Source organism: Cimex lectularius, unplaced genomic scaffold (assembly GCF_000648675.2).
Source record: "Cimex lectularius strain Harlan isolate CLEC.00 unplaced genomic scaffold, Clec_2.1 scaffold54, whole genome shotgun sequence".
Taxonomy (NCBI): Eukaryota; Metazoa; Arthropoda; class Insecta; order Hemiptera; family Cimicidae; genus Cimex; species Cimex lectularius.
This window is the reverse complement of record NW_019392704.1, coordinates 985,437-1,010,740: the sequence shown is the minus strand read 5'-3', so window position 1 is coordinate 1,010,740 and position 25,304 is coordinate 985,437. Positions and strand designations below refer to the sequence as shown.

The window sequence follows — 25,304 nt, the reverse complement described above, 5'->3', positions numbered from 1 at the left end:
CATATTTCATGAAAATGTTGGTGCTTAAAAAAACATAATATGCAAGATTTGACTTATTATTATATTTTTACAAAAATTTAAAAGGTTTATTTTTTATGAAAAGTATGAGAATGAAACAATAATCTTCATTTATAACACAATTTGAAAATGCGTGCATTTCCGTTTTTGTCAATATATATTTGAATTTCGAAAATTATTATATGATAACGTGGTGGTCGCTTCAAAAACGTTGAAGTCCGCAAGTACTTAGTATCATAGACCCCTCTTAATTCGGTTTTGTGATATGTTCTTATTTCACCCTGTCCTACAAACTTGAAAATGAATTGTAATTATTTCAATTATAAATTGAATTACTTAAATATCTCCTTCTGGTAGGGATTTGTCGTTTTTCTCACATATAACGACATTTAAGATAGGTCTTGCTGTGGCACGCCAAAAGAAGAGAATTTAAGCTTTCTTAAAGTTGTAATGAGGTAGAATCAATTATTTAGCGAAAAACTAGACAGTAGCGAGAAAAAAAATTGTTCTAAGCCAAAAAGTTATATTTTTTTATTGCTTTGAAAATTCGTATTTAAAGGTTTTTAAAGATTGCTTAACATGCATCGGACTTGGATTTTTTAATTGGAAGTGTCTTTTTTAAAATTTTTTGTATATCTGATCTAGATTAAATTGACATAAGGTATTATTTTCTTATCGTACAATATCGAATCGAAAAAAAAAATCACTCAAGATATTTTTGTAGGCTCCTAAGGTCTTCGGACACGTATCTTATATTTTTGTCTGCCCAGTATCACCAAAAGTTTTTTGTTAAAATCGGAGACTCCGCTTTCGTAGCCCTTCGTTGTTAATTTCTTTTGAGCGTCTGTGGATTGTAGTTATTATGGTAGCTATCTGATTCAGAAGATCTAAAGCTTCAAATTATTATTTTTGTTGTTAACCGTTACTTTTATTAATTAAAAAAAAAATTGTTAAAATTTACAGCAGTTAAAACTATGTATTATTAAAATTTATTACACCGAGTATGAGAATAGGTTATCAGTTTAGCGAAATTGCACTGATGTGGTTAATATTTGATTGAGATTTACGACAGTGGTAGTTTAATTTTGGCAGCCCGGGCTTCAGTATGGATAGTAGTGGTGTGTTTCATTGAAATGGAACAAGTTATCGATGCTACTGAAGATGGATGACAATAGTGTTCCAAATAAAGTATTTTATATGTGTTGTTCTAACTAATGTACTTAGCGTTGTCTACACTCTGGCCCAAGGCTGGATAATAGAGGGGAAGAACAGTTGTATTTTTTCTCTTGATGGTATTGATCTTAATCCGCTAGTTGCGGTTTCAAGGCGTATGAAGCATGGTCAAAATTTGAAAGCTAGAGTTCGTACTGGTAGGCAGTGTATTTTATTGTTAACGTAGGATCGATTGGAATTTGATTAGGAGATTGGACGTCAGAAATTTTTTAACAATAATTACATCATGTTGTTAATAATTGTTATGCAAAAAATAGCGGCGTTTTTCAAATGAAATTTTTTCCTCCACAACTCCCGTTGATGGAACACCTCAGTAGATATTCTTAATTTGCAGCCTGCTGTCCGAGTTTCCCAGACGTTTATTGGATAAACGTGAAGGGCCATGCATCAATTGAACAAATGGCTTGGTGTATTTAGTCACATAATGAAGGCTGAGGCCGACCCAAATAGTGTTCCCTTAAAACGTTTTCCCATTCACTAAATCCCAAGGCAAATTGTCCATTTGCCTCATAAAACGGAGTAGACTTCTTTTCAATCCTTCCTGAGCTTTTCGATAATAATAGCACGAGCTTATTTTATTTAGTATTTTTCGCCTCGAAGTGAAATGCGGCAATTGTAAATGGAATTACCAATTCTAATTTAATTAAAATGCCATGTCGGCACGCGAAGTCTTCCTAATTGCCGACATATCGCTCTCCCATTTTCCCCGAACATTTCCATCGTACGACTGGATTTGTAAGCATCCCTCTCCTCGGCGATTACCAAAATAAGTTGCACTGTTTATACAGACCTAAGTGAAACTATGTAAAAGATGATATCACATTTTTACACGGAGGTACAGTTTTATCTCCAGTGCGGATCGCGTTGCGTGATCCGGCCCAGTTAATCCATGGTAATTCCTGTTACCCCTTAAAATCAAGGCTGAGATTAAACCGCACGGGTTCTCGCTTTGGGCTGTGCGGATGTTTTACAATATTTACATTCATTTATTTTCTATTAGTATTCAGCCGAAGTAAAGGAGTGCCACAGTCTGAATACTTTACTGTAAAAATTAACTGTATCGAATAGAGTTGTAATACTCAATACCACGTTTAATATTAAAAGTTTACGTTTTGATTTTTCTTCTGTTTCAGGATTCCGCTGGCGACACGCCTCTCCACGACGCAATTTCTAAAAAATATGACGAGATGGTCACGCTCCTTCTCGATCACAACGCGGACATTAAAGTCACGAACAACAATGGATTTAACGCACTCCATCACGCTGCCTTCCGCGGAAATCCAAGGTAGGTTCCTTAAATTGTAATTACAGGGATATCGTTATTTCTGGGAATAAAGCCTACATCTTTTCAAATCCAAACCCCTTTGAACTCGTTAACAAGCTTCAATGAACTGAAAATAAAAAGGACCTTTGATAAATAAATTATACGAAAAATAACGAACAATATTAGTAATTAACAAATTAACTTTTGAATTAGAAATTATTTTTAAGGGAATATTGCCAATTTGCCCAAATGTCGTAATAAAATTTAATTTGAAACAATTAGTGCAGGATGGTGGTAACTTACCTTTAAATAGAAAAACTTTTGGTTGGTTGGAGACCTGATCAATTTTATTCATCAGTTTTTCCAGTTTGTGAACAATACTGTTTCAAATTTAAAACATAACGTGCTTGTTTACATAAAGTTATCTTACAGAAGGTTTTTGTATAAATTTACTCATTTAAACGGTATATTTACTGATTACAGTTGTAGTAATTTAATAGGTTAGGTGTCTTGTGCTGAAAGGGCAGCACAGATGTGTCTTAGTAACAACCGCGCAAACTAATTAAGTACACAGTTGATATGCAATACTCTTTCTTCCAGATTTCAGCAAGGCCCCTGGATGATTTATCCTTTTCATGTCTCCTTCAGAACTATCAATCACCATGTTAGTCAGTATATTATTGTTTGTGGGAGAATAATGAGTTAATCATCTTGGGAGAAGGATAATAGATTTATTGTAATAATTTTTTTGGTTTCATGTTGTATCATACACATAAGGTCTAGATTTATTGGTAGAATTGGTTTAAAAGCTGACTATTGTGTGCTCTTAGCTTACAAATATCTAGACGACCCTAAAACCATAGTACGCACTGGAATTCTTATTGACTCTTTGTCGCAGACTCTCGGATACATGTCGCAGTCTCTTTGCCCCGCAACATTGTCTCTCCGGAAATCGCGTCCTCATCTAGTTCGAGTCTGAGCCATGTTGTACTAGGTCGCGCTCTCAGGGATTGCAGTAGCACTTTACATAGCTCTACGGAGTAAAAAAAAGAGCTAACAAAAAGCCACAACGTTGGTGGATTCGTGGGATATTCAAGGACCGGAATAAGCATGTGCACGTCTTTTCACGTTGAGATTGGAAGACAGAATGGGATTCCGAAATGTTGTTCGGATGAGTCCAGTCGACTACACAGGCATTTTCTATACAAGCCCAAAACGAGCAATCAAACTCATTAGGGAAGTACACTTCGGTCTTTCAAGCGGAAATACATGCCATCAATGCTTGTGCCCTGGAAAATCTTAAAAGAGGTTACACTAAAAAAAATCCTCATAAGATCAGATAGCCAAGCAGCTATTAAAGCATTAGCATATAAAAGAATCACATAAAAATTAATCAGTGAATGCATCCAAAATCTCCAAAACCTTGGGAAACACAACAACCTGATGATATCTTGGGTGTCAGGGCACGGGGGAATTTTGGGTAACGAGAAAGCAGACAGACTGGTCAGAGGAGGATCTGCAAGACGATACATAGGCCCCGAACCTATTCTTGGGATAACAAATATAGAATCCACCATCGCAGAATGGATCCAAGCAAAACAAAAGGAGAAGTGGATAAACTTTAGCGGTGCTAAACATAGTAAACTTATGATGAAACAACCCTCACCGAGACTGGCAAAAACACTGCTGCAATTGGAGAGGGCCAAACTCAGAGGAGTGGTAGGGCTACTAACAGGTCACTGGTATCTGATAAAACATCTATACAACATGGGTATATACAGCGATGATCCCATTTGCAGATTATGTAATGAGGAGGAGGAAACAGCCACTCATATCATCTTCGAATGCGAAGCAACTGCTCATTGGAGGTTTAACCTAACGTACGGAAAATACTTAGGGAATCAAATTGCAGCAGCAACAGTCAATGACCTGATTCTTCTAAGAAGAAGGATTGAGTCTATTGACTGAAATAAGGAACTAGGAAGGTACAATAAGCCAGAAGGCTGCAGTGCCTGGGGAATACAAACCCCGCTTCCTAGTATCATTTTTCACCATACCATACCATACGAGTCGACTACGAAAGCCTTTTGGAAATGGTTGGACCACACATTTCGAAAAACGAGACGAATTTTAGGGTGCCAGTTTCTGCTACCAATAGGCTAGCAATCACTCCGTTTCCTCGCAAGTGGAGACTCTTATGCAAGCCTCATGTGCAAGCATGCAACGCTACCCGAAGCCACCCGATGCAAATCCAATGTCCAATTTTCCATAAGATTGTATTACCCCAAGCCACGCAACGCTACCCGATCCTACTGTCCAGATTTCCGTCGAGTACAGAACCGGACACTCATATTTTTATTTCAAACTATATGTACTATTGTCGTTATATCAATTACAACATACTTATTTTAATATAAACCATGTGTACTTGGCGTGCGCTTGACATCGAACAGAACAGGTAACATCGGCTCACGTCGCATAGCGTTGCATCGGGTGTGTGTTCCCCGCTTGACTTCATATTTTCGGGCTAACTTAGCCACACTGTCTGCGTTCTTTCTCCTGCCTTTGCATTCCTCCGAGGAAACGTCCCACAAACTTCGGCGTATTTGCAAATCTTCAATCAATGTTGCGCGACATTAGTAAAGAATCATAAATGGGATTCAAAAAATACTAAAACGCAACACATCAGATTCAATGCTCATTGTCGCGGAGCGTCCAGGATGCAAAAAAATGAATCCCAGACGTAGTTCCGCGGGAAAGAGTTTGAACAAAGAATCCCAGTGCATACTAAGCTTTACACAGCGAGATTATTCATTTTTGTGTTAGTGTGGGTTGGCCCCCAAGTCTCTAATATAATTTGCTATTCTTGCCTGGGAACTAAGTTTACAGTTATTCTCTTCCTAGTGTTTTCTAGTGCAGAATTCTTTTTTTTGGCTTTGAACCTCGTATGCTTTGATGATTTTTTCACTGTTTCAACAGATCTCGGTATGGGAAACACTGCATATAATTCCTACCTGCTTTTACGATTAGGGTTTCTTTTCCCCCATCCCGAGATGTTCTTAAAAAGTGTCTCTCTGGTTCCTCTTACGTTAAGTTCAGTACAAGTACTCTCTTCCGGTTATCCTGCTAGGCTTCACATGAGAAGCCCTCCCTCTCATGCTGCCAGAAAGAATTTTCAGTTGTCTGTCTTCTTTAAAAAATAAGAATACAAACACGGAACAATCCAATTCCCGGTCACGTGGAGAGTTACATTTCCTTTTGGTGTTTTCCGACCTCTGTGCGTACTCCCTTCCTCGAATATTTATTAATTATTTTAATTTTGTTTGAAATCGTTTCTTTTTTTATAATTTTTTACAAGTTTTTCAATATAAATTTGTAAGCATGACAAAATTTTAACAAATACCTCTCGTTCAATGGATGATTACTTAGTTGCTATAAACTATTAATAATCTTCTATAAATAAACGACGTTGAAACTTTTTTAAATATACATATATACTTTAATGTACTTTAAAACAAGTCAGATACTTGTTTTAATAATAAGTTATTTTTTCAATAATAATAACAATTAAAACGCAATAAATTATTTTGGTGTAGTTTTTACGAACATTCACACTCTGAAATCTTATGCGTCTGAAAACAAAAGTTCTCATTTTTCGTTGACTGGACAGAGGTTGGAGATTTTCTCAACAGATAGTATTTCATTCACTGCTGCTGATCTAGTTCATACTGAAAATATAAATACTTTCTTTGTGACAAACGTCTAATAGAGCAAACCTGTAAGGTATTCAGATCCAGTCGACCCTCAATTCGGTTAGCTTTACAATAGGTGTAAAGGGTGATGGACGAATATTAAGTACTCCACCAACCTAACTGAGTGAATGATATGTAAATAAGAAAGAATGTATTTGAGAGAGTGAATGGGCTTGGTTTTAGGAACGGATGGCGTTGGGTGCTGAAATGTTGGTTCCCCCTAGAGCCCAACGTCGAGAGCAGAACGGATAAGACCGAGGTCCGACCATAGACTGCTAACAATTGGGGTGTTTGATTCTCGAGGCCTGCTGATTTATTGTAAATTACGATACTAAAGCTGGACGTGCCGGTGGACAGTGAGAAGTGATAGGGCTCAATTCTGTACGTGTGCGTGTATAACTACATACACGTGCAGATGTACTCTTATATAATAAGCAGCCTATAATGTATGGGTATAACAACGTAATAAAAATAGCAGAACATATATGGTAATTGTGTACATACTGTCCTTGTAAAGGGTTTTTAGAATGATGATTTGCCGTGATATGCACGCTGTTCCTTTCCCATTAATCTTCTGAAGCATGGAATAGAACTTAATTAATTAAGCGGCGGGGTGTTCTTAATGGGCAATTCTCCCTATTCCAAGTATATCCCGATAATGTTTTGGGTGATAACGTGCTGTACTTGTATTGATCGTCAGTAGAATGTTAAATTCAATGGATACTAAATTGAATGCGTTCGAATATGGCACGGTATAATTGAGCGGAAGCTTAGTTTCATTGAGAGGGCTTCCACCTGAGATTCATGAATCCGTTGTTAATTCTGCCGGAAATCTCTGTTGCTGTCATCCATGAGATATGATAAAATATCGAAATTATACAAGTGCCCTCTGCATTTGACATCACGACATTTGAAAGCCCATTTTTGACTTTTCATTTTATACGCAACTGCTTTTAATTTTCTCTTTTGTTTTGTAAATAGAGGTAATTAATTATCCTGGCCGTACACCTGGCATTATTCATTTATTTTTTTAATATTTATATAACAATAACACACTCCACAGAGGTTTTCACATCTCAACCGTTTTATCATCCATCAGAACTTATTTACAGAGTTTTCACAGTAAATTACAAGATCATACTAACTCACAAAAACAATTATTTCATTCTAGTCAATTACCCCGTAGGCGACAGAAGAGAAATTTGAATCAGAGACCTCTTGAATGATTAATCTAGAGCGGCTGCCGATGGCTTTCTTTGGCTTTCTCTATGAGGCCAGTAATGTCACAATCACAAATTGAAATCCTATCTGGTTGTTACATAATACATATACAGTTGTAGATGGAAACAAATGAAGTAAAAACAATGTATACATGTTGGATTGACAAAATTGGTTCAATTAATTAGCCGATATGTTCAATTTGAATCAGGCACGACAGACAGTATTCAAGTGTAAGGACAAATAATACATTGTTTCCAAACATGCAATAGCACTCTGAGCGTCTCTCTAAACTCGGTGATGCATTGTCTTCACACCTCTACTCGTAGAATCGATTTGTGGGCTCAAAACGTAGTCCATTTAAAATTCCACTCACGGGTTTCCACCTCTCAATATTTTAATCACCATATCGTAAAGTAAAGCCTATTTTTCATGCTTGATTGATGAATGTTATATGAAATACTCGAGATTGTGGACAACCTGGTAATTACGAGGTTATCGGATCCACTCTAATTAGGATGAACTTCATGGTTGTTCTTAATGCGTAATCTTTAAAAATGAACACAGAGCTTTGTTGATTGAAGGTATGGGATTTGATCTGTAATGTATTACGTATCTGTTTTGTTCAACTGAGCCTTATATTTTGTATACATTTAATTATTTCCCTCTGTTCATTTTTATCCTGACCTAATCTTCCGTGTTCATTGGCTGCAATATATTGTTTGTTGTACATTTCGAAGCTTCTTTGATGCAAATTACTACGAAAATAGTGAATTATGTATGAACAGTGTATTCAATGTACAGTGAGAAATCCCCTTCGGTCAGTGCATGATTTAATAACTAATTCTTGGGATTGTATTTTGTCCAGAAGATGAGTTCGGTTGTTACGTTCGTAACATAGTATGAGTGTATTGTTGTTGTTTGGCTATGGGTGCCTCCTGAATTGTAATGCCACCTCTGGCGGTGGGTTAATCAAAATTAAGACGGCCTAGGATAGGCTTATGAGAGAGTAGAGGAGTGAATAAAAGGAAAGACAGGGTTCGTCGAGACGGATATCCCTACGTCCTGGACGGATCATAGAAAATCATCAATTCCTTGATCAACGAAGGCGATCGTGGACCCACTCAACTTCAGAGAAGGTGCTCCACATTCGTAGAAGCGGGGATTTTCAATCGTCTGGAAAAAGAAGCATATCTGGACACTGGTTCCCAGGAAAGTTTAGTTTCTAAGGAATGTGTATTTAGATTTTAAGATAATTTAGGTTCATTTAGTGTGTAAGTTGGTTAAAATGTTACCCGTAGAGAATTAAGATTAATCTGTGTTTAATATTTTAGTTTCCGTTGGAATAAATGTGTTTTTTTTTGTTTCCTTATGTAAATATTGTGTTCTTTTTTTTAGTTAATTTTACTGTTGTTGAATTTTCTTTGTTTTATTTTATTGTTTTTTTCTCTTTACAGTTCGCTGTTTACGTGTATATAAACAGCGTGGCGCCCATTTTTTAGAAATTTAATATTAAGTTCATTATTCTTAATTCATTAAGTAACACCGCCCGTCTCCAGTGAAGAGTGAAGCCGGCAATTCTCGGCGTAAGATTTTGGCGCCCAACGTGGGGCCCGATGATTATTGGTACATTGTTATTGTCATTTGAAGTATAAAATTTAATCATTTATAGTGTGTCAGTGGTGAGAAGCCTTTTAGGGTTACCGATAACATTCTGGACGGTTCAGATGCCAGGACGATATAACTGAGCCGTTAACAGCTGTTTTGATTTTTTTCTTCTGTTGTAAAACCAGCTGTTAGATAAAATCGCTTTTGTGTAAAAAAAAACATTTAGTGTTAACAAAAACATTTAGTGTTAAAAAAAATTATTGTTAAAAAAATTAGTGTAAAAAAATCAGTTAGTGTTAAAAAAAGATAAAGTAAAAAAAAAAGATTGAACAAACAAACAAAAAAATTAGAAATCTTAGCCGGTCACTACCATAATTTCATAGCTGATTAGACAATCAAGTAGCAGCGCAGCTTTTCCCCAAAGTGCGCCCGGATCATGTTATCGGAACACCTCAGTACACCTGGAAGGAATCAAGACTCAAAGGTCTATAAATGGGGTCTCATTTTCACAGTAGATGACAGTTAGCAATCGCCATGCTTCTTTCTCGCCGATGTAGAAGATAGAAGAATCACAAGACGCGTCTCGAAGGAAGACTTATTCCGCTCAGCGAGTGATTTACTTGGCGGAACAGCTTTAGTGTGGTATAAGTCTAATAGACACACTATTTCTTCATGGGATGAACTGGTGGCAAAGCTCAGACAAACATTTCTTGATGTGGACTATGATCACCGACTTTGGGAGGAAATTGTTCACCGGACTCAAGGCCCGAATGAGAGCCCCGCTATATGCATTGCAAAAATGGAATATCTGTTCTCTCGCCTCTCATACTCAGTGCCTAATGAACAAAAACTCTCTATGATCGGAAGAAATGTTAAGGGAGAATATCGAGCTTTACGTCCCTTGACCACCTATCGAACCATCACTGAATTAGAAGAGGTTTTGACTAAGCTGGAAATAGGATCCACGATGGCAGCACGTTACGAGGAACCCCCAACAAGAGGAATGATGGAACCAGATTTTGCCTATCGCGGGCCAAGAGGAAGAGTGATTTGAGCAAACCCAGTTAGTACGTTAGCAAAACCTGATGTCCCGACCAGCTCATCAGATCGGGTGGCTATCCGACCATCACCCGTGAGATGTTGGAACTGCAACAACCTAGGTCATATTTATAAGGCCTGCGACAGCTTGAAAACATGTGCCAACTGTGAAAAGAAACGTAAGGAGAGCGGATACAGTCGGGAAACGCCGAGGTGCACCGAACTTAAGTGGGCAAAGTTCGGGTAGACCTTCTATGTTCACATCAGATCGAGAATGGCGTGAATAGGTGGCGGTTGTAAAGGATTTTATGAATAGCCAACTGTCGAGACCACTTATACAACTGACAGGACAACGGGATGGAAGACCTCATTTACGGGTTTGGCTTTTTGGAATTAATTTCATTGTATTTTTGATTCCGGAGCCAGCCGATCTTTAATTGGAGGACCAGGATGGAAAAGATGAAGCAGTCTGGGATTAAAGAATCACAAGGAAGATGACCTGAAAGTAGCAACCGCAAATGGCAATAATGTGATGTGTTGGGCAAAGTGGAGATTCCCGTGGAACTAGTTGGCAGAGTGAAAGTAATCGAATTTTTAATAGTCCCGTCTTTAGTGAACTCGCTTATCTTAGGGATCGATTTCTGGGAATCAATGAGTATTGTACCTGACCTGAAAAATAAGCGTTGGATGTTTAACGAAGAGGTGACTTCAGAGGTAAATGTTGCTGCTGCGCTAGTGGAAAGGGCTGAACTTGCTCCTGAACAAGAAGCGAAACTGAAGGAATTCTTGGCATACTGGCAAGCCGCGTCTGCGAATGTTAAGAATGGGACGGACTTGGTACAACACTCCATTGATACTGGGAACAGTAAACCTATAAAACAGAGGTACTATCCAGTCTCCCCAGCGGTTTAAACAATTATTAATCAAGAGCTGGACAAAATGTTAAAAGAAGGAGTGGTGGAACGTTCTTCGAGTCCGTGGTCCTCTCCAGTGGTATTGGTGCGGAAATCTGACGGGAGTCATAGATTTTGTGTTGATTTTCGAAAACTGAACGCCATTACGAAAAGGGATGCCTTCCCTCTACCGTATGTACACCACATTCTAGACAAACTTCGAGATGCCCGATATCTTTCATCGCTGGACTTGAAATCCGCCTATTGGCAGGTGAAGGTTGCTGCTGAAGACCGTGAGAAGACTGCCTTCACTGTACCCGGAAGGGGACTTTTCCACTTTGTCAGGATGCCCTTTGGGTTGCATAATGCGCCGGCCACGTGGCAACGCCTTATCGACTCCGTTTTGGGTCCTGAGCTGGAGCCAAAGGTATTTTTGTACCTGGACGACATAGTCGTTGTTACACAAGAATTCCAAGACCATATGGAAACTTTAAACTTAGTGATGAAAAGGCTTTGCGACGCGGGATTAACGCTCAATTGGGACAAAGCACAAATTTGTAGACCAGAGCTGCGGTACCTTGGCTATGTAATTGATAGGGATGGCCTGCATGTTGACCCGGACAAGGTTAAGGCTATGTTAGACTTCCCTCAACCTCGCACTGTCCGTCAAATTCGGAGGTTCTTGGGTTTAGAGTCATGGTATCGCCGCTTTGTGCCTCATTTCGCATCGGCTAGCGCACCATTGTCCGATTTGTTGAAGAAGAATAAAAAATGGAGCTGGACCGATGATCAAGAAAAGGTTTTCCGAGAGTTAAAAGACGTTTTGGTGTCCACGCCTATGCTTACTTGCCCTGACTTCAGTCGCCCCTTTATTCTTCAAACTGATTCTTCCTCGATTGGATTGGGAGCCATTCTGTCTCAGGTTTTTGAAGATGGAGAAAAACCTATTGTGTATGCCAGCAGAAGCTTGACGAAGAATGAAAGGAACTTCTCTGTCACCGAACAAGAGTGTCTTTCTGTATTATGGGCTGTAGAGAAATTCCGACCATACTTAGAGGGAATGGAACTCACTGTAATTACGGACCACCATTCACTCACTTGGCTATTGAATCTGAAGGACCCTCAAGGAAGGTTGGCACGATGGTCACTTAGATTGCAGCAATATGCACCGACGAGGGGGAAACAAAATGCAGCAGCTGACGCTTTGTCCAGGGCTAACGAACAAGAAGCCGTAGGAATAATCGACGTACAATTTAATAATGCGGAGGATTGGTACGCGACTATGATTGGGAAGGTGCAGAAGAATCCAGCTAGTTACCCTAACTGGAAGGTGGAAGACAATAAGAAACTCTTTAAACGCATAATTGATAGGAAGGAGAAAATAATGAGCGACCAACCGAATCCTTGGAAACTCGTAGTTCCTAAACGACAGCGTGCGGACCTACTACTGGAATACTACGATAGCCCATTAGCTGGCCATCTGGGGGGATTCAAAACTCTTCGACGGATTAAAGAATTTTATTATTGGCCTGGAATGGCAGCCGATGTAGCACGTTATGTAGCTCGATGTCCTACTTGTCTGCAAAACCAGCCGCTGCAACAACTACCAGCTGGACTTATGGGAAACCAGAAGAGAGTTGACCAGCCGTGGCAGTTGGTTTCAGCTGATCTTATGGGCCCATTACCGTTGTCTTCCAAGTAGAACAGATATATTTTAGTCGTCGTAGACTACTTCACAAAATATAGCGTCCTCATGCCACTTCGCCAGGCTAGCGCAAAGACCGTGACTACTCTCATTGAGGAAAATGTTATTCTTAGATTTGGAGCACCACAGAAACTTATTTTTGACAACGGAAGTCAGTTTGCCAGCCGGGAGTTTAAACATATGTTAGACAGCTATGGGGTTACTATTTGCCTATCATCCTCAGGCCAATCCCACGGAGGGAGTGAATCGCGTCATTAAGACAATGATGGCCTCCTACGTGAAAGATAACCATCGCAGCTGGGATAAAGAACTACCTAAGCTTGGTTTCGCACTACAAACGGCCGTACACGAGACAACTGGTTATACACCGGCATACCTGAACTTCGGCAGAGAGCTGAAAAGAAATGGAAAGGATTATCCTTCTCTAGGTTCCAAAGACCACATTCCGGAGGCAAATCGAGGATCTCGTCTAGACTGTCTTTCCAAAATGTCATTGCTTTTTGACGAAGTCAAGGGTCGATTGGCTCGGGCATATGAGAGATATTCGAGAATTTATAATCTTAGAAGACGCCCAACCAAATTTCAGCAAGGAGACATTGTATGGAAGAAGGAACATGTTCTGTCAGACGTGAGTAAGAACTTCTCCAGTAAGCTGGCACCCAAATTCACCAAATGTAAGATCAAGCGAATGATATCTAACCTTGTTGCTCAACTGGAAGGAATGGATGGAAGAAACTTGGGGCACTGGCACGTCGAGAAATTGAAACCACAACCACCCCCTTGAATAGTATCTTTTCACTTCGACCAAAATTCTATCCCAGAGGTAAAAGGGGAAATGTTACGTTCTTAACATAGTATGAGAGTATTGTTGCTGTTTGGCTAGGGATGCCTCCTGAATTGTAATGCCACTAAACTGGTGGGTTAATCAAAATTAAGACGGCCTAGGTTAGACTTACGAGAGAGTAGAGGAGTGAATAAAAGGGAGGACAGGGTGCGTCTGGACGGATACCCCTCCCGTCTCCACGGAGCGGCAATCGGCGAGTCATCCGTCTAAGAACATCAAGAAAATATCCTGTGGTTAAAGGTTAATAAGAGTCAACCTCTTTACCACCTTGCGCACCGCGACCAATGTTGGTCTGTTGTACAATCTCCATCATTATATAAAGCCATTCATAAGGATTTTCACCAGATCATGAAGCCTGGTTAAGTGCTTCTTTGCGTATCTTTCAGGCCTAAACTTTTTCTCTCCCAGGATTTTGAATCTCAGCCTGCGTAGGTCTTTGAACCAAAACACATTTAGTTTCAACACGTTGAGCTGTTTCTTCTTCTTCTTCCTGGAAATAACTGGCCAACTTCCTGCTTCTCCGTAGTCTGTACATAATGCTTCCGAAGTCTGCAGTGCCCAATCAGCATTCCTACTATCATTTTAGTGCATAATAAAATAAGGGATTCTCATTTAAAAGAGCAAAGTAAATGAGAAGTTACGTTAAATCTGTTACCACCACGCGATTCCTAGCCAAAATAAACTGGGGGATTGTATAAGAACATTTTTTGCTGAAGTTAATCGTTTTCGAAATAAAGGGGGTGGGTCACCTTGTTATAAAAAGCGTACACCCTCTCGCGTCATTCGTCGGACATAACTCATTAATGGTCGATCTTTTCAAAATTTTCGTTTCAGTAAAAGTGGCATAAAACAAGCTCTAGAATCGAATTGTACAATAAAAATATGGGATTCTCATTTAAAATATCAATGTTAGTTTATTTCCTAGCTAGATGAGAAAGTTATGTTAAGTCTGTTACCACCATGCGATTCTTAACCAAAATTAACTGGGGGTTTGTATAAGAATTTTTTTTTAAGTTAATCGTTTCCGAATTAAATGGGTGGACTATAGAAGTTGATGTACCCTGTATTACATATTCATCAAATATAATTTCAATTTCATTATCTTCGTTTATGGAAATCGGTATGCCGTAAATGGGGGGTGACCTGATCGAACTTTTGTCATTGGCTTCCTCGTTGCCCATACTGCTCTCTTTGCCCAAACACGAGTCCCCCCCCCCAAATGACATGGACTTTATGTAATCCCAACGGCTCTGGAAATTACTTCCGATGAGGTTGTTTTGCCTTTAGTGCCACCTGGCTATAGAAAGTTGTTTATTGGTAATTACCAGCCATTTGAACTCCCTGGCAGAGTGTTCAATTATATTGCTTAAGGGTTATATAAATTTTAGTCCTTACGGTTTATTACCTTAGAAACTGATACCTGACCTACACTCGGTATTACAGTCATCTGTATACCAGAAGTTGGCATTAACTGTTACCCTTTACTCTCGGGCATTTCAAATTTTGTGAAATCCCCATAACCTTGCCCTTCTGAAATTCATCCTGCAGCTTTACTTGCTCTTTTTTATGCCGTAAACTATGGAAGCATGTCCCTGCAGCTTTTGGAGGGACCTTACAGTGGAGGGTACTTTTACGATCCAAAGGGCTGTTAAATTTTTCTAGTAAGAAAAACATTTTTGATTTTGGCAAGTCACTGTTTTCCTACTGGACTGACTGTATGTCTAAATAAATATATTGGGTTGTCCGGAAAATAATGCAGGATTTTGGTATTAAACAAAAAAAAAGAAACTAGTTACTTTAAAGCAATGTTCTTTAATCAANGACATTCATACAAATGAGTAATCCTGTAAACGTAAACAGAATATTTTATATAGATTTTTTTTAATGAAAACTTAAAATCCTGCATTATTTTCCGGACAACCCAATACTTTGCGCCCGTCGGTTCAGAGATCAACTACTCTCATATTTTCTGAATTTCTAAGTGATTCAGTGCATGATTCAGAAAACAGTTTGTTTTCTTTTCTTTTCTGTTTTTTAGCGGGATTTTTCCTACATTTTCATTTTTATTGCTACTGTAGTGTGAAGTTTTATCGAGTTTTGCTCGAGTTATTTCATGAGGACTTACGTATAATTCCACCCAGAAATTCCCCCTAGTTATATTGTACATGGTTTTCGTTACAGACCTTTTTATCTTTCGTTGGAGATATATTTTGTACATGATACAATCTCATCGCGTCCCTGATACGAGCAGACCTAATTGACACGGGATTATTTTTGATCATTGTAGCCACGAACATTAAAGCGAATATATTCTACTGTAGGATTCGATTCTCGGCGTTACCATTGTATGTTTTAATGTTTAATGTTCTTTGTAATCGACGACGTGTGGCAAGTGTTGAAACCATTAATAAGACGGAATTGATTTTTTGGAAAATCCAGTTACAAGAAGGTTAGACATTTATTCGATTTGTTAAAATTTATTTTACAATTTTTATATGTATTACCTTCTCTGTCTGAGGTTAATTTGGATGAACAAACTTTGTTAAAAAGGGAGATTTACATACAAATAGTTATTCAAACTAAATGTCGGGACAGTCAATTTGTAAGGGGCGTCACACGCGTTAATTAATAATTTACCATGTGTATTTATACCGGGCTATATTTCGTATTCAAAAGACTTCATATTTAATAGGATAATAATTGAGTTTAATTCCATTTCTCGTTGAAAGACGACTGTCTGAGTTGGACAGATTTGAAGTTACAGCACAATTAATTGAAATTAATGTTATGAGTATGTATTCAACTCTTTTTTAAATTAGTTAATTTTTATTTGTTACTGCGGCTGACGTCAATAAATAAATGCAGACGAATTAAAAAATTCATGCTGACATTTTTTCCCTATTTCCGTGGTTCAGCTACATCGCTACTTCCATGTAATTTTGCATTGAATTTCATTTGGTTTTATAACAATATTATGTAAATTAGCTACAAAATACTGGCAGCAGTGGTATTTTTGTTGTGGTTTATGATGCATACCTTGTAAGAAAAAATGGGATTCAATGGGCCTGTCAGTAATTTGCAAACTTAATATTGTAGGGGCAATTTTGCGTTCCGAAATTGTACATTTTATCTTCGGCATTGTAATTAAAGGAATATATTTTGACAGGATTTAATATAAATTTGGGATATATTCCTCATGATGGATATTCGGATAAACGTTGTGGGCGATAGTTTGCTAGTTACGAACTAAAAGGAAGCCAGCAATATGCCGAAATTTTCATAAACTATTTATTACCTGTGAAAGTAGCATGCCCGTAAATGCGTTTTCCTCATCAACCTCTAATCCGTTTAGCCGAAAAGCATCTCTTTGTTTTAATTTACCTCTGAAATGGTGCTCCTATTAAAGGCGTGACTCTCCCTGGCCCCAGAATTAATCCCGAGATTAGTCAGTGAGGTCCTGTTGACGGTATAAATACTGTATAAATTATGCCGCAAACTTTTCTCATTATGAAGGGCGTCGCGTGGCCTTGGGGCAACGGGGCAAATAACTTTTTACAGAAGAATTCCGTGGTGGAAGAATCCCCGGGGGCTTTTTTGGTACTTGGCAATCAGTTGTCTTTCCGCTAAAACTTTGTTGCGGTCCGAAATTAAAAGTGATCGACCCTCGTGGACAATAAAAGTCAATTATTTTTGTTGCTGAAATCATTATTATGAGAAGAAAGCCCTTTTCATTCTGAATTCATTTGACATAATTTTAACAAAACATTTTTATAAGTAGGTTCTTCTCGCTTTTCGATTGTTTCGCTCTAATAATTTTGTTGAAATAGTTGACATTTTTTTTGGTATTAAAAAGTTAATATGCGGCTATATTTCGGCTATATTAAGGAGACTTTCGTCACCAAAAATTTACCCATATAAGAAAAGGCAGTCCTAATTTGGTGGAATTTGACAATTACAAACATGAGCTACTTCAATTTCTGTCAAGTGTCTGTGTGTAGCGTGTGCACCAGTTTTGTAGCTTTATTCTACTTGTTGAAAGCGCTCCATTTTTCGTTTAATTGACCTGTTTAAGCTTAGAGTCAATAGCCCAGACCTTTGGGACAATCTCAGTGCATGATACTTTTGCCGGACGCAACGATTTAACGTGGTTCCCTCCGACAAACCGTGGGTTTCGTGAGATATTCATGGCTTTTCTTAGATGACGGCTTACGGTGGCATTTGAAGCTTCAATTGTGGCCAATAATCCACTCGTGTTAGCATAATCCTGGAATACAATCTGAGTAATTCATCTATTTAACCGCAACAGTTACCCCATCGAGACCAAACTTAATGGTGGTGTTAATAAGCAGTGAGTGGGTGTTTTCTTGGATATTAACGTTGCTTTTATATGCTTATAAGTTTGTTTTTTGAAAAGTTTGTTAATAAAAGGATGTGTTGTATGACAAAAAAAATTGAAAAAACAGTAACGATTTTAGTTTTTTAAACCAATAAATAGCTAATAAAATGGTATCATGGTTTGGGTTACTGAAAGTCCGTGATTATTATTTATAAAAGTATATTTAGAAAAGAAAACAAAATATTACTTTTTTTTAATACAAAATAACAATATTATACTTGTAACGGCATGATCTAGTCGTCTCCACTGAAAGTAATTGTTAGTGTTAAATAATTATATGCGCAAAACAGTTGTTATAACAAAGAATCTTGGGCATGTTTGTATGCTCAGGGTTCATTTTGATCATTGCTTCTATTTGGAGCACAAATATTTGGAAAATGTGTGGTGATTAGTGACCGTTAATCGATATTTATTTAGAAATCGTGAGATGCGGTCTGGTGTGATGTAGGTTTCAGAAAAACATTTTCTTTATCGTGCCAACGTTTCGATCTTTATTGAGATCATCTTCAGGGCTCAAAGTGTTTGACTTCTGTTTAATTGTGCCATTCTTGCGTGTCGTGTCGAGAGTACGAACGTTGGCACGATAAAGAAAATGTTTTTCGAAACCTACATCACACCAGACCGCATCTCACGATTTCTAAATAAATATTTGGAAAATGTTTTATTAACATATATTTCCCTGTGTTATTCTATTGTTTTAATATCTACCTCACAATTTTATATTACAAAATGATAAAATTGAATTTTTTTTCTACCAGATAAGCATAAATTTTCTTCGTGAAATAAGTTCACTTAAGTAATTTCCCAAACAGACGTTAATATTAAACGTTTTAATTGTTGAAACAGGAATGTAACGCCGGTAACATTTGCTTCACTTAAATGTTTCTGTCAGCAGTTGGGAGATCGTAAAAGCATATGGCAAATCATAACTGCATATATGGCTATATTCGCGTTCAGAAACATCCTCTCTACCTCTTTGCTCGATTTAAACCACTTAAACGATTTCGATTTAAACCACTAGGAACACACGATGCGTTGAGGTTAAGAACACTACCCCATAAAATTATTAAACACTGCCTCATAATTAAATTGTATTAAGTAATGTGTATGTTGTTAAACATTTTTATATTTAACTGTATTGTAAGGTTAAAGTTGTGGATTTACCTTCTGGATTTACTGAATAATCTGCATTAGTTTACAGCTCATATTAAAATGTATTATAAAAATAGGAAATGAGGTTTTTTTGTTACGTTGTTTTTAACTTCGTAAGTTGAATTGGAATAAAATTCAGAAGACTTTCATTAAAATCGGGTGTGCATCGTCTGTAGCTTCCCCTTGTAAGACTAAATTGTATCAAATAGATAAACAGTAAATTAAATGTCTAATATGAAAGTGAAGAAATAATTATGTAAAATAAAATTGATATATAATGTTATTGAGTTATTTGTAATCAATTTGATTTTACACCGGTTGATTGATTATTAAAGGATGAAATTGTACACACGCAGTTAATTATGTGTATAATTCGATCCTTTTCTATATGAATGAATGGGTTTCTTAGAATAAATTAACCCGGAACGAGTTATATTCAACTTTATATCCGTAATTGTTTTACAAAATGAAATTTCAATTTAGGTTTTCCTCCTTTTTCACATTTTCTGTACCTGATACTTCCTTCTTTTTCTTTTTCACAGCAGATTTAAAAAGTTAACCCCTCCTTCCTTTTCATCATCTTCCTGTCTGGATGGCTATTCATCGCGGTGTGGTGTTGAATTATGTATTTAATTATTGAATTATTCATTCGCTAAGTTTTCCTTGCTGATGAAATTAAAATGGGTCCCTATGAAATTTTTTTTCTTAAAACAATGTTGACCCGGTGAAAGTTGAGAAAATATTTCCAGTCGTAATTGTTGATATAGCTTTTTGGACTGGTTAATTTTTTATTTATTAAAAACGTCAATAGAGTTAGATTACAAGATATAATAAGTATTGTTCTTTCACTGCACGTAATTACAAAGAATATATTGATAGAAATGATATCTTTTCATTTAGATTTTTTAAAAGAAGGATACATTGTGTTGGGTCACATGGTTGAATAATCGTCAGCAATGGCTGGTTTTTAACATTAAAAACTAGGATACATATCCTCGTGACGTTAACTTCCGTTCAATAGATTTCGAAAATATTCTGCTACAACTACGACCAGGGACAAAGCAGTAACGAAACTGTCAAGGGTTATAAATTATTTTCTGTAAAAATTTAAATTAATTTATATAAAGACTTCGTGCAATAAATAATCCTTTATATGTTGAATATTTGGACCGTTTTTACTTATGAATTATTGATAGCCCCTTTTAACTTGTAAAGTTTATTTCTTAAATTCTATTTTTTAAGCACTTAATGTTGTACAATTTATTTCGTATGTACCGAAATAAAACAACCTTTTGAGATTAATATCATATTTTTCGAGAAACATTCTCAAAACTACGTGATAAATAGTTTTGGACTTTTTGCTCAAATAGGAAACAACGGAAGTTTGCAAAAATATTGGCGAATTTCCATGCCCTTTGTAAAGATTTCCATTGTAATTGAACGAAAGCTGTTGATCTTTCATCTCCGTCCAGTTACAGATAAATTTAATAATCATTAGATTAATCATATCATTAAGATTTTTTACGTTAACTTTTGAACATTTCCATTCAATAAATATCCATTAAAGAGAACAAAATTATCGGAAGGGTTTTGATCTTGTTAAATGTGCCCGATTTGCAGGCTCTGTGAAGGGGAAGAAAGGGTGGACTCAGCATCTACAATGAAAGGAGGCTATTTCTAAGCTAAGTAGAGGCACCTTAACTACGTAGTAGTCTACCAATGCGCTTTCTGATAGGACAATAGCTGTTAACCCGTTTCGATCTATTGTCTGCAAAACATGAACTTACCCGGGATATGGGCGGCCTGGAAGTTAGCATTGGCCTGCAATAATTCATAAACATTAATTGGCTCTTTCTGACTATTCTTCTGACAAAGGATCAACTTCCTGACCCAATAAATTAGTTTTTTTCTTATTGTTGAAATTTACGAGATAGTTAATTTCATTCTTCATTATTAATTGTCCATAAAACTCGTATCTTTTACATTTTGGTTTTCCGTTTGTTCTCGCTTTTATTGCCAGAAGGATCTGACGGAGGTAGGTTTGGATATGTCATGCAAATCTATCTTATCATAAGCCGTTCTTCGGTACGACTAAGCGTTATTGTCACAGGTGACAATCTTTTGTACCTCACGTGTTTTTTTTAAAGGATTTTATTGTTGAAAAGTTAACATTTGTACCCTTACAGCGGTTGAATGGGGCATAGCGTTTTTTATCTTAGCATTTTTTATTTTACTCATGACGTGTCTTTGGATACTCCACACACCGTAGTACGTACTTAAGTACTTGTGTTTGGATTTGGTTCGACGGTTTAATGGTGGCCATTCATTGAAGGTCCCTGCGAGCCCTTCCTTTTATCCAAAGAAGTTCCCCAGTGCTCATTTTTTTTCAAACCAACGATGCTTGTGTACCCTTTCCCTGTTTGTTTTCATAGTTTCATAAGCCGTAACATCAGCAGTAAATTGTTTATCAAAGACCGCATTACTTTGTCGATAATTTGTTTCAATTTGTGCATTCAATATTTTTCTATAATAATACAATTTCGAATCGTAATAATAATTTAGGAATAATTAATATTAAATTGATTAATTACTATTAATTTAGTTTTAATTACACCTCATTATCTGGCGAGGCTGGAAAACGGTTGATGTAATCTAATGACATGTTTTTAAAAACATGCACAAATGAGGATAAAACTGCTTGAAATGCCTGAAGACAAAATTCCCAAGGTTTGCGTTCGAACCATAATGCGGAGTGTTGATATCCCTCCCGAGTTAAACTGGACGGCACCGTCATAGGAGTTGGATTTGATTGGGGCAGAGCAACTTTGGGTGTTGGATACCACTACTATGGTAAACACATAGGGTCTGAGGAAGGCGTTAAGTACAAAAGGCCCTTTTAAAGAATCAAAATTTTAGTTAATTGGTGCGGTGCAGCGATATTGGGTCTCCCACAAGGTACGCCGGGGTGGTGGATGTTTAAAAAAAGAAAAAGAAAAAAAAAAAGGATTCAAGGTTGGTCCGCTCCATGTTAAAAGATTCAAGAATTCAAGCTTGAAAATCACTACCTTTCGCTGGATATAAATAGAGCCCTAAATTCAAAATAGAATAAGTTGTATCGATCAATTTTCTGCTTTGGTCAAACTGAAGATAATTTTATATATAAACCAATTTTAACAAGATGAGGTTTCTTTGTAAACTAAGGTTGGTCTCGGATAATATAATTAGGTTCCATTTGCTAGGCAGATTTCATACAATTGTAACAGACAAGGTGTGTAAATTGGGTAAAATTAATAGCCAAGCATTGAAACATCTGGTTTGCAAATGTCCCTCTTTAATTTATTTGAGGTAAATGTTTTTTTAGGACTATAGTGGGCAACTGACGTAAATAATGTCAAAATTTACATAAGTACTTTGTACATGCAATTGGATAAGAGATTTGGTTTCTTGATATTTTAGTCAAGTGTAGTAACGGTAATGCATATTACATAGTGCCTGTATAATGTTTTTTCTTTTTTTACTGTACAGTGTAACTTTATTTTTTAATATCTTAAAACTTGTATATCTAATTGTATATAATTGTTTTGTTTCAACTGACATAAACTCCATATCTAAAAATAATAGTTTAAACAAATAAGTATTTCTGCATTCCAAAGTTTCACGCACACACATACACGCACACGCACGCAGCGCGTAATGAGGTATTCGTTGAATATATTACGGAGGTATGAGAGTTGCGGTCATACGTAAGGTTTTTCATTTTTAAACTTCTTATGCACGTTGTTCAAAATAAGTCACTTTATCTTCTTCGGCTCATTTACGTATTTTCGTTTTCCGGCACTCCATCCATTTCCCTTATGGTCTTTTTTTACCGGGTTTCTTTTGTAGTAAATTAGGCAGGAACGTAAACAGATTTCCCAAGGGGCTTCACACACTGCTTGATGCACTGATTTACTCTGTTTTCTCAGTTTGACCAAAGGCCCAGGAGTGGCTGCAATCCCCTTGATAAGTACAACAACAGTCTTATCTGTAATTAACTTAAAACATCGCTACACAACCGTGCTTCTAATTTAGAAACCCTCGCTCCGAGCTAATTACTAACCTGATTACATTTGCGAGATAAATAAAGGCGTACAAAACTATGTATGAAAACAAGCCGGTTCTATCTCTATTCACGTCTCTCTTTCTGAAACGCTCTTATCTCGCGCTAAATTAAAGATCAGGTCACTTACGCTGGTTTTTGTGTTTGAAATTAAAGCCTCGCATTAACGTTTTACCCAAGTTCTTAATTCTTATAAGGATTGGTTGAAAATAAAAGTGATTAGGGTTATAACCAAAAGGGTTGTCCGCAACACAAATCTTTCCTTCCTTTCTTTATATAAATTGGAAACGGCAATAATTTGCCTAAGAATGTTAATGTTGTATGATGCCGGGAGAAATACGTTGACGAATTACCAAAATTCAAACTCCTACATATTCGAAACATCGTCCGAATGTTGGAAAGAACGAAGCCATATGAACAAGTGTAGTTTAAAATTTTGTGAAGAGTGAAGTGAAATCTTACTGTACAAATGGGTTTATTAGAATGTATACTTTTATTTACTCTATGTGTAGCATTGCAAAAAGTATAGATGGTCTAATAAGACCAGTTTTAATAATTTAAAAAAATATATCACCACGTATCCTAGTAGTTTTTAGAGAGCTAACTAACGAAAAGCAGCACAATTCATCGAACGAGACAGGGATAGTACGGGGTTACTCCTTTGTATGTTTTTTGAGTCATTCATTAATTATTTGCAATTAAAACAGGATTTTGTTTTGGTTAAACTCAATATTCTATGTTGATTAGAAAGCTTAGATTCTCTTACCCTCCCAAATAAGTCAAAGTGAAAAGCATAATTTCGTAATTCCACCAAGCGCAAAGTGCGAGTGTTGTCCCGAGCCGATCTTGGCAGACCCTTGGTTAAACGCTTGGCCTTGTTTCACCCTCAACTCTTTTTGATTTTTAGCCAAATTTGTGCAGATATCGACACGCTATTTGGCTTGGGCCACTGGCAAATCATGACGATTTAATGTCTTGGCCGGAGATTCCGGCGGCCTCTAGAGTTTTGTCAGATGGTGCCGTTCAGTGGCTTTCAAGGCCCCAATTTTTGCCGATACTTCGCGAAACGGTAGCATATGATGGCTTAAACTCGTGCGCCAATTATGTAAATGAAGCACTTTCATACAAATTATTCTTCGATTTTTTTTTACTTGTTGCAATAATAAATTAAATTCATAGATGGTACATACAAATTGGTCAGTATATATTATATAAAGGAAACAGTTTAGTAAGGAAAGTTATTGGATGAAAGAGTTAATGGGTAAACACCAACAGTAATTGGGTAACAATCAATTTTTTGCGTTAACTTTAATTTTAAAATACAATAAATAAACAAATAAAAACAGGATTAGTGGATATAATGTGATAATTATTAATTACAGTAATGTAAATACATTATTGAGAATTTGATGAGTTCTATAGGTTTGTAATATATCTGCTCCTTACGCTTGAGATGTTTAGAACTAAGGGAAAACTGTGGAACTTTAATAATTGTTCTTAAATCAATAACGTTGCAAAAAAGTTGATGGAAGGTCTCTTCTTCAGAATAATGGAGGTTTTCTAATCGGCTTTTTTGTGGTAGCTGTGGAGGGTGCGATTAAACCTTCTAATTTCTCCCAGTCGGTTTGCTTAAGTTGTGTATGTTCTGCGCGAGGTGTTTGCTCATGTTGTTGTGAGCGTTCATAACATCGTTTTTTTATCCTCAATTCAGGTGCATGTTTTAACACACGTGTAAGCAAATTTTGGCTCATTTAGTCTCGTTATGTTGTAGTATCTTGATTTTACCAAGTGTAGACGACACCTTTTAATACAGGCAATAGCTATTAATATCAATTTCGATCAAGTATGACCATTTGAGGGACGTATTAGCTCAAAATTGTAAGTATATTACAATTGTGCAAACAAAATGTGGGCGACTTAGCGTCGTTTCGTTTTAACATATTGTATTAGCTTATTATACACGAAGTTCATCGATCAAACGATAAAACAGTTTATTCAGTACTATTGTACTTTCCTTTCTTTCATTCTAATCGTAGTATCATTGTCCAATTCGTTCCAAGCTGAATATAATTGACCAAAATTAA

At 36.9% G+C, this 25,304-nt stretch overlaps 1 protein-coding gene across 1 annotated transcript in view; it reads left to right on the top strand.

Annotated features, from left to right (window-relative positions):
* LOC106665795 (E3 ubiquitin-protein ligase MIB1) overlaps window positions 1-25,304 on the top strand; it is a 590,106-nt gene that overhangs the window by 85,392 nt on the left and 479,410 nt on the right. Inside the window, exon 11 of the mRNA XM_014392511.2 lies at window positions 2,385-2,536. Within this exon, the coding sequence (XP_014247997.1) occupies window positions 2,385-2,536 (152 nt within the window). The remainder of the gene's footprint in view (window positions 1-2,384; window positions 2,537-25,304) is intronic.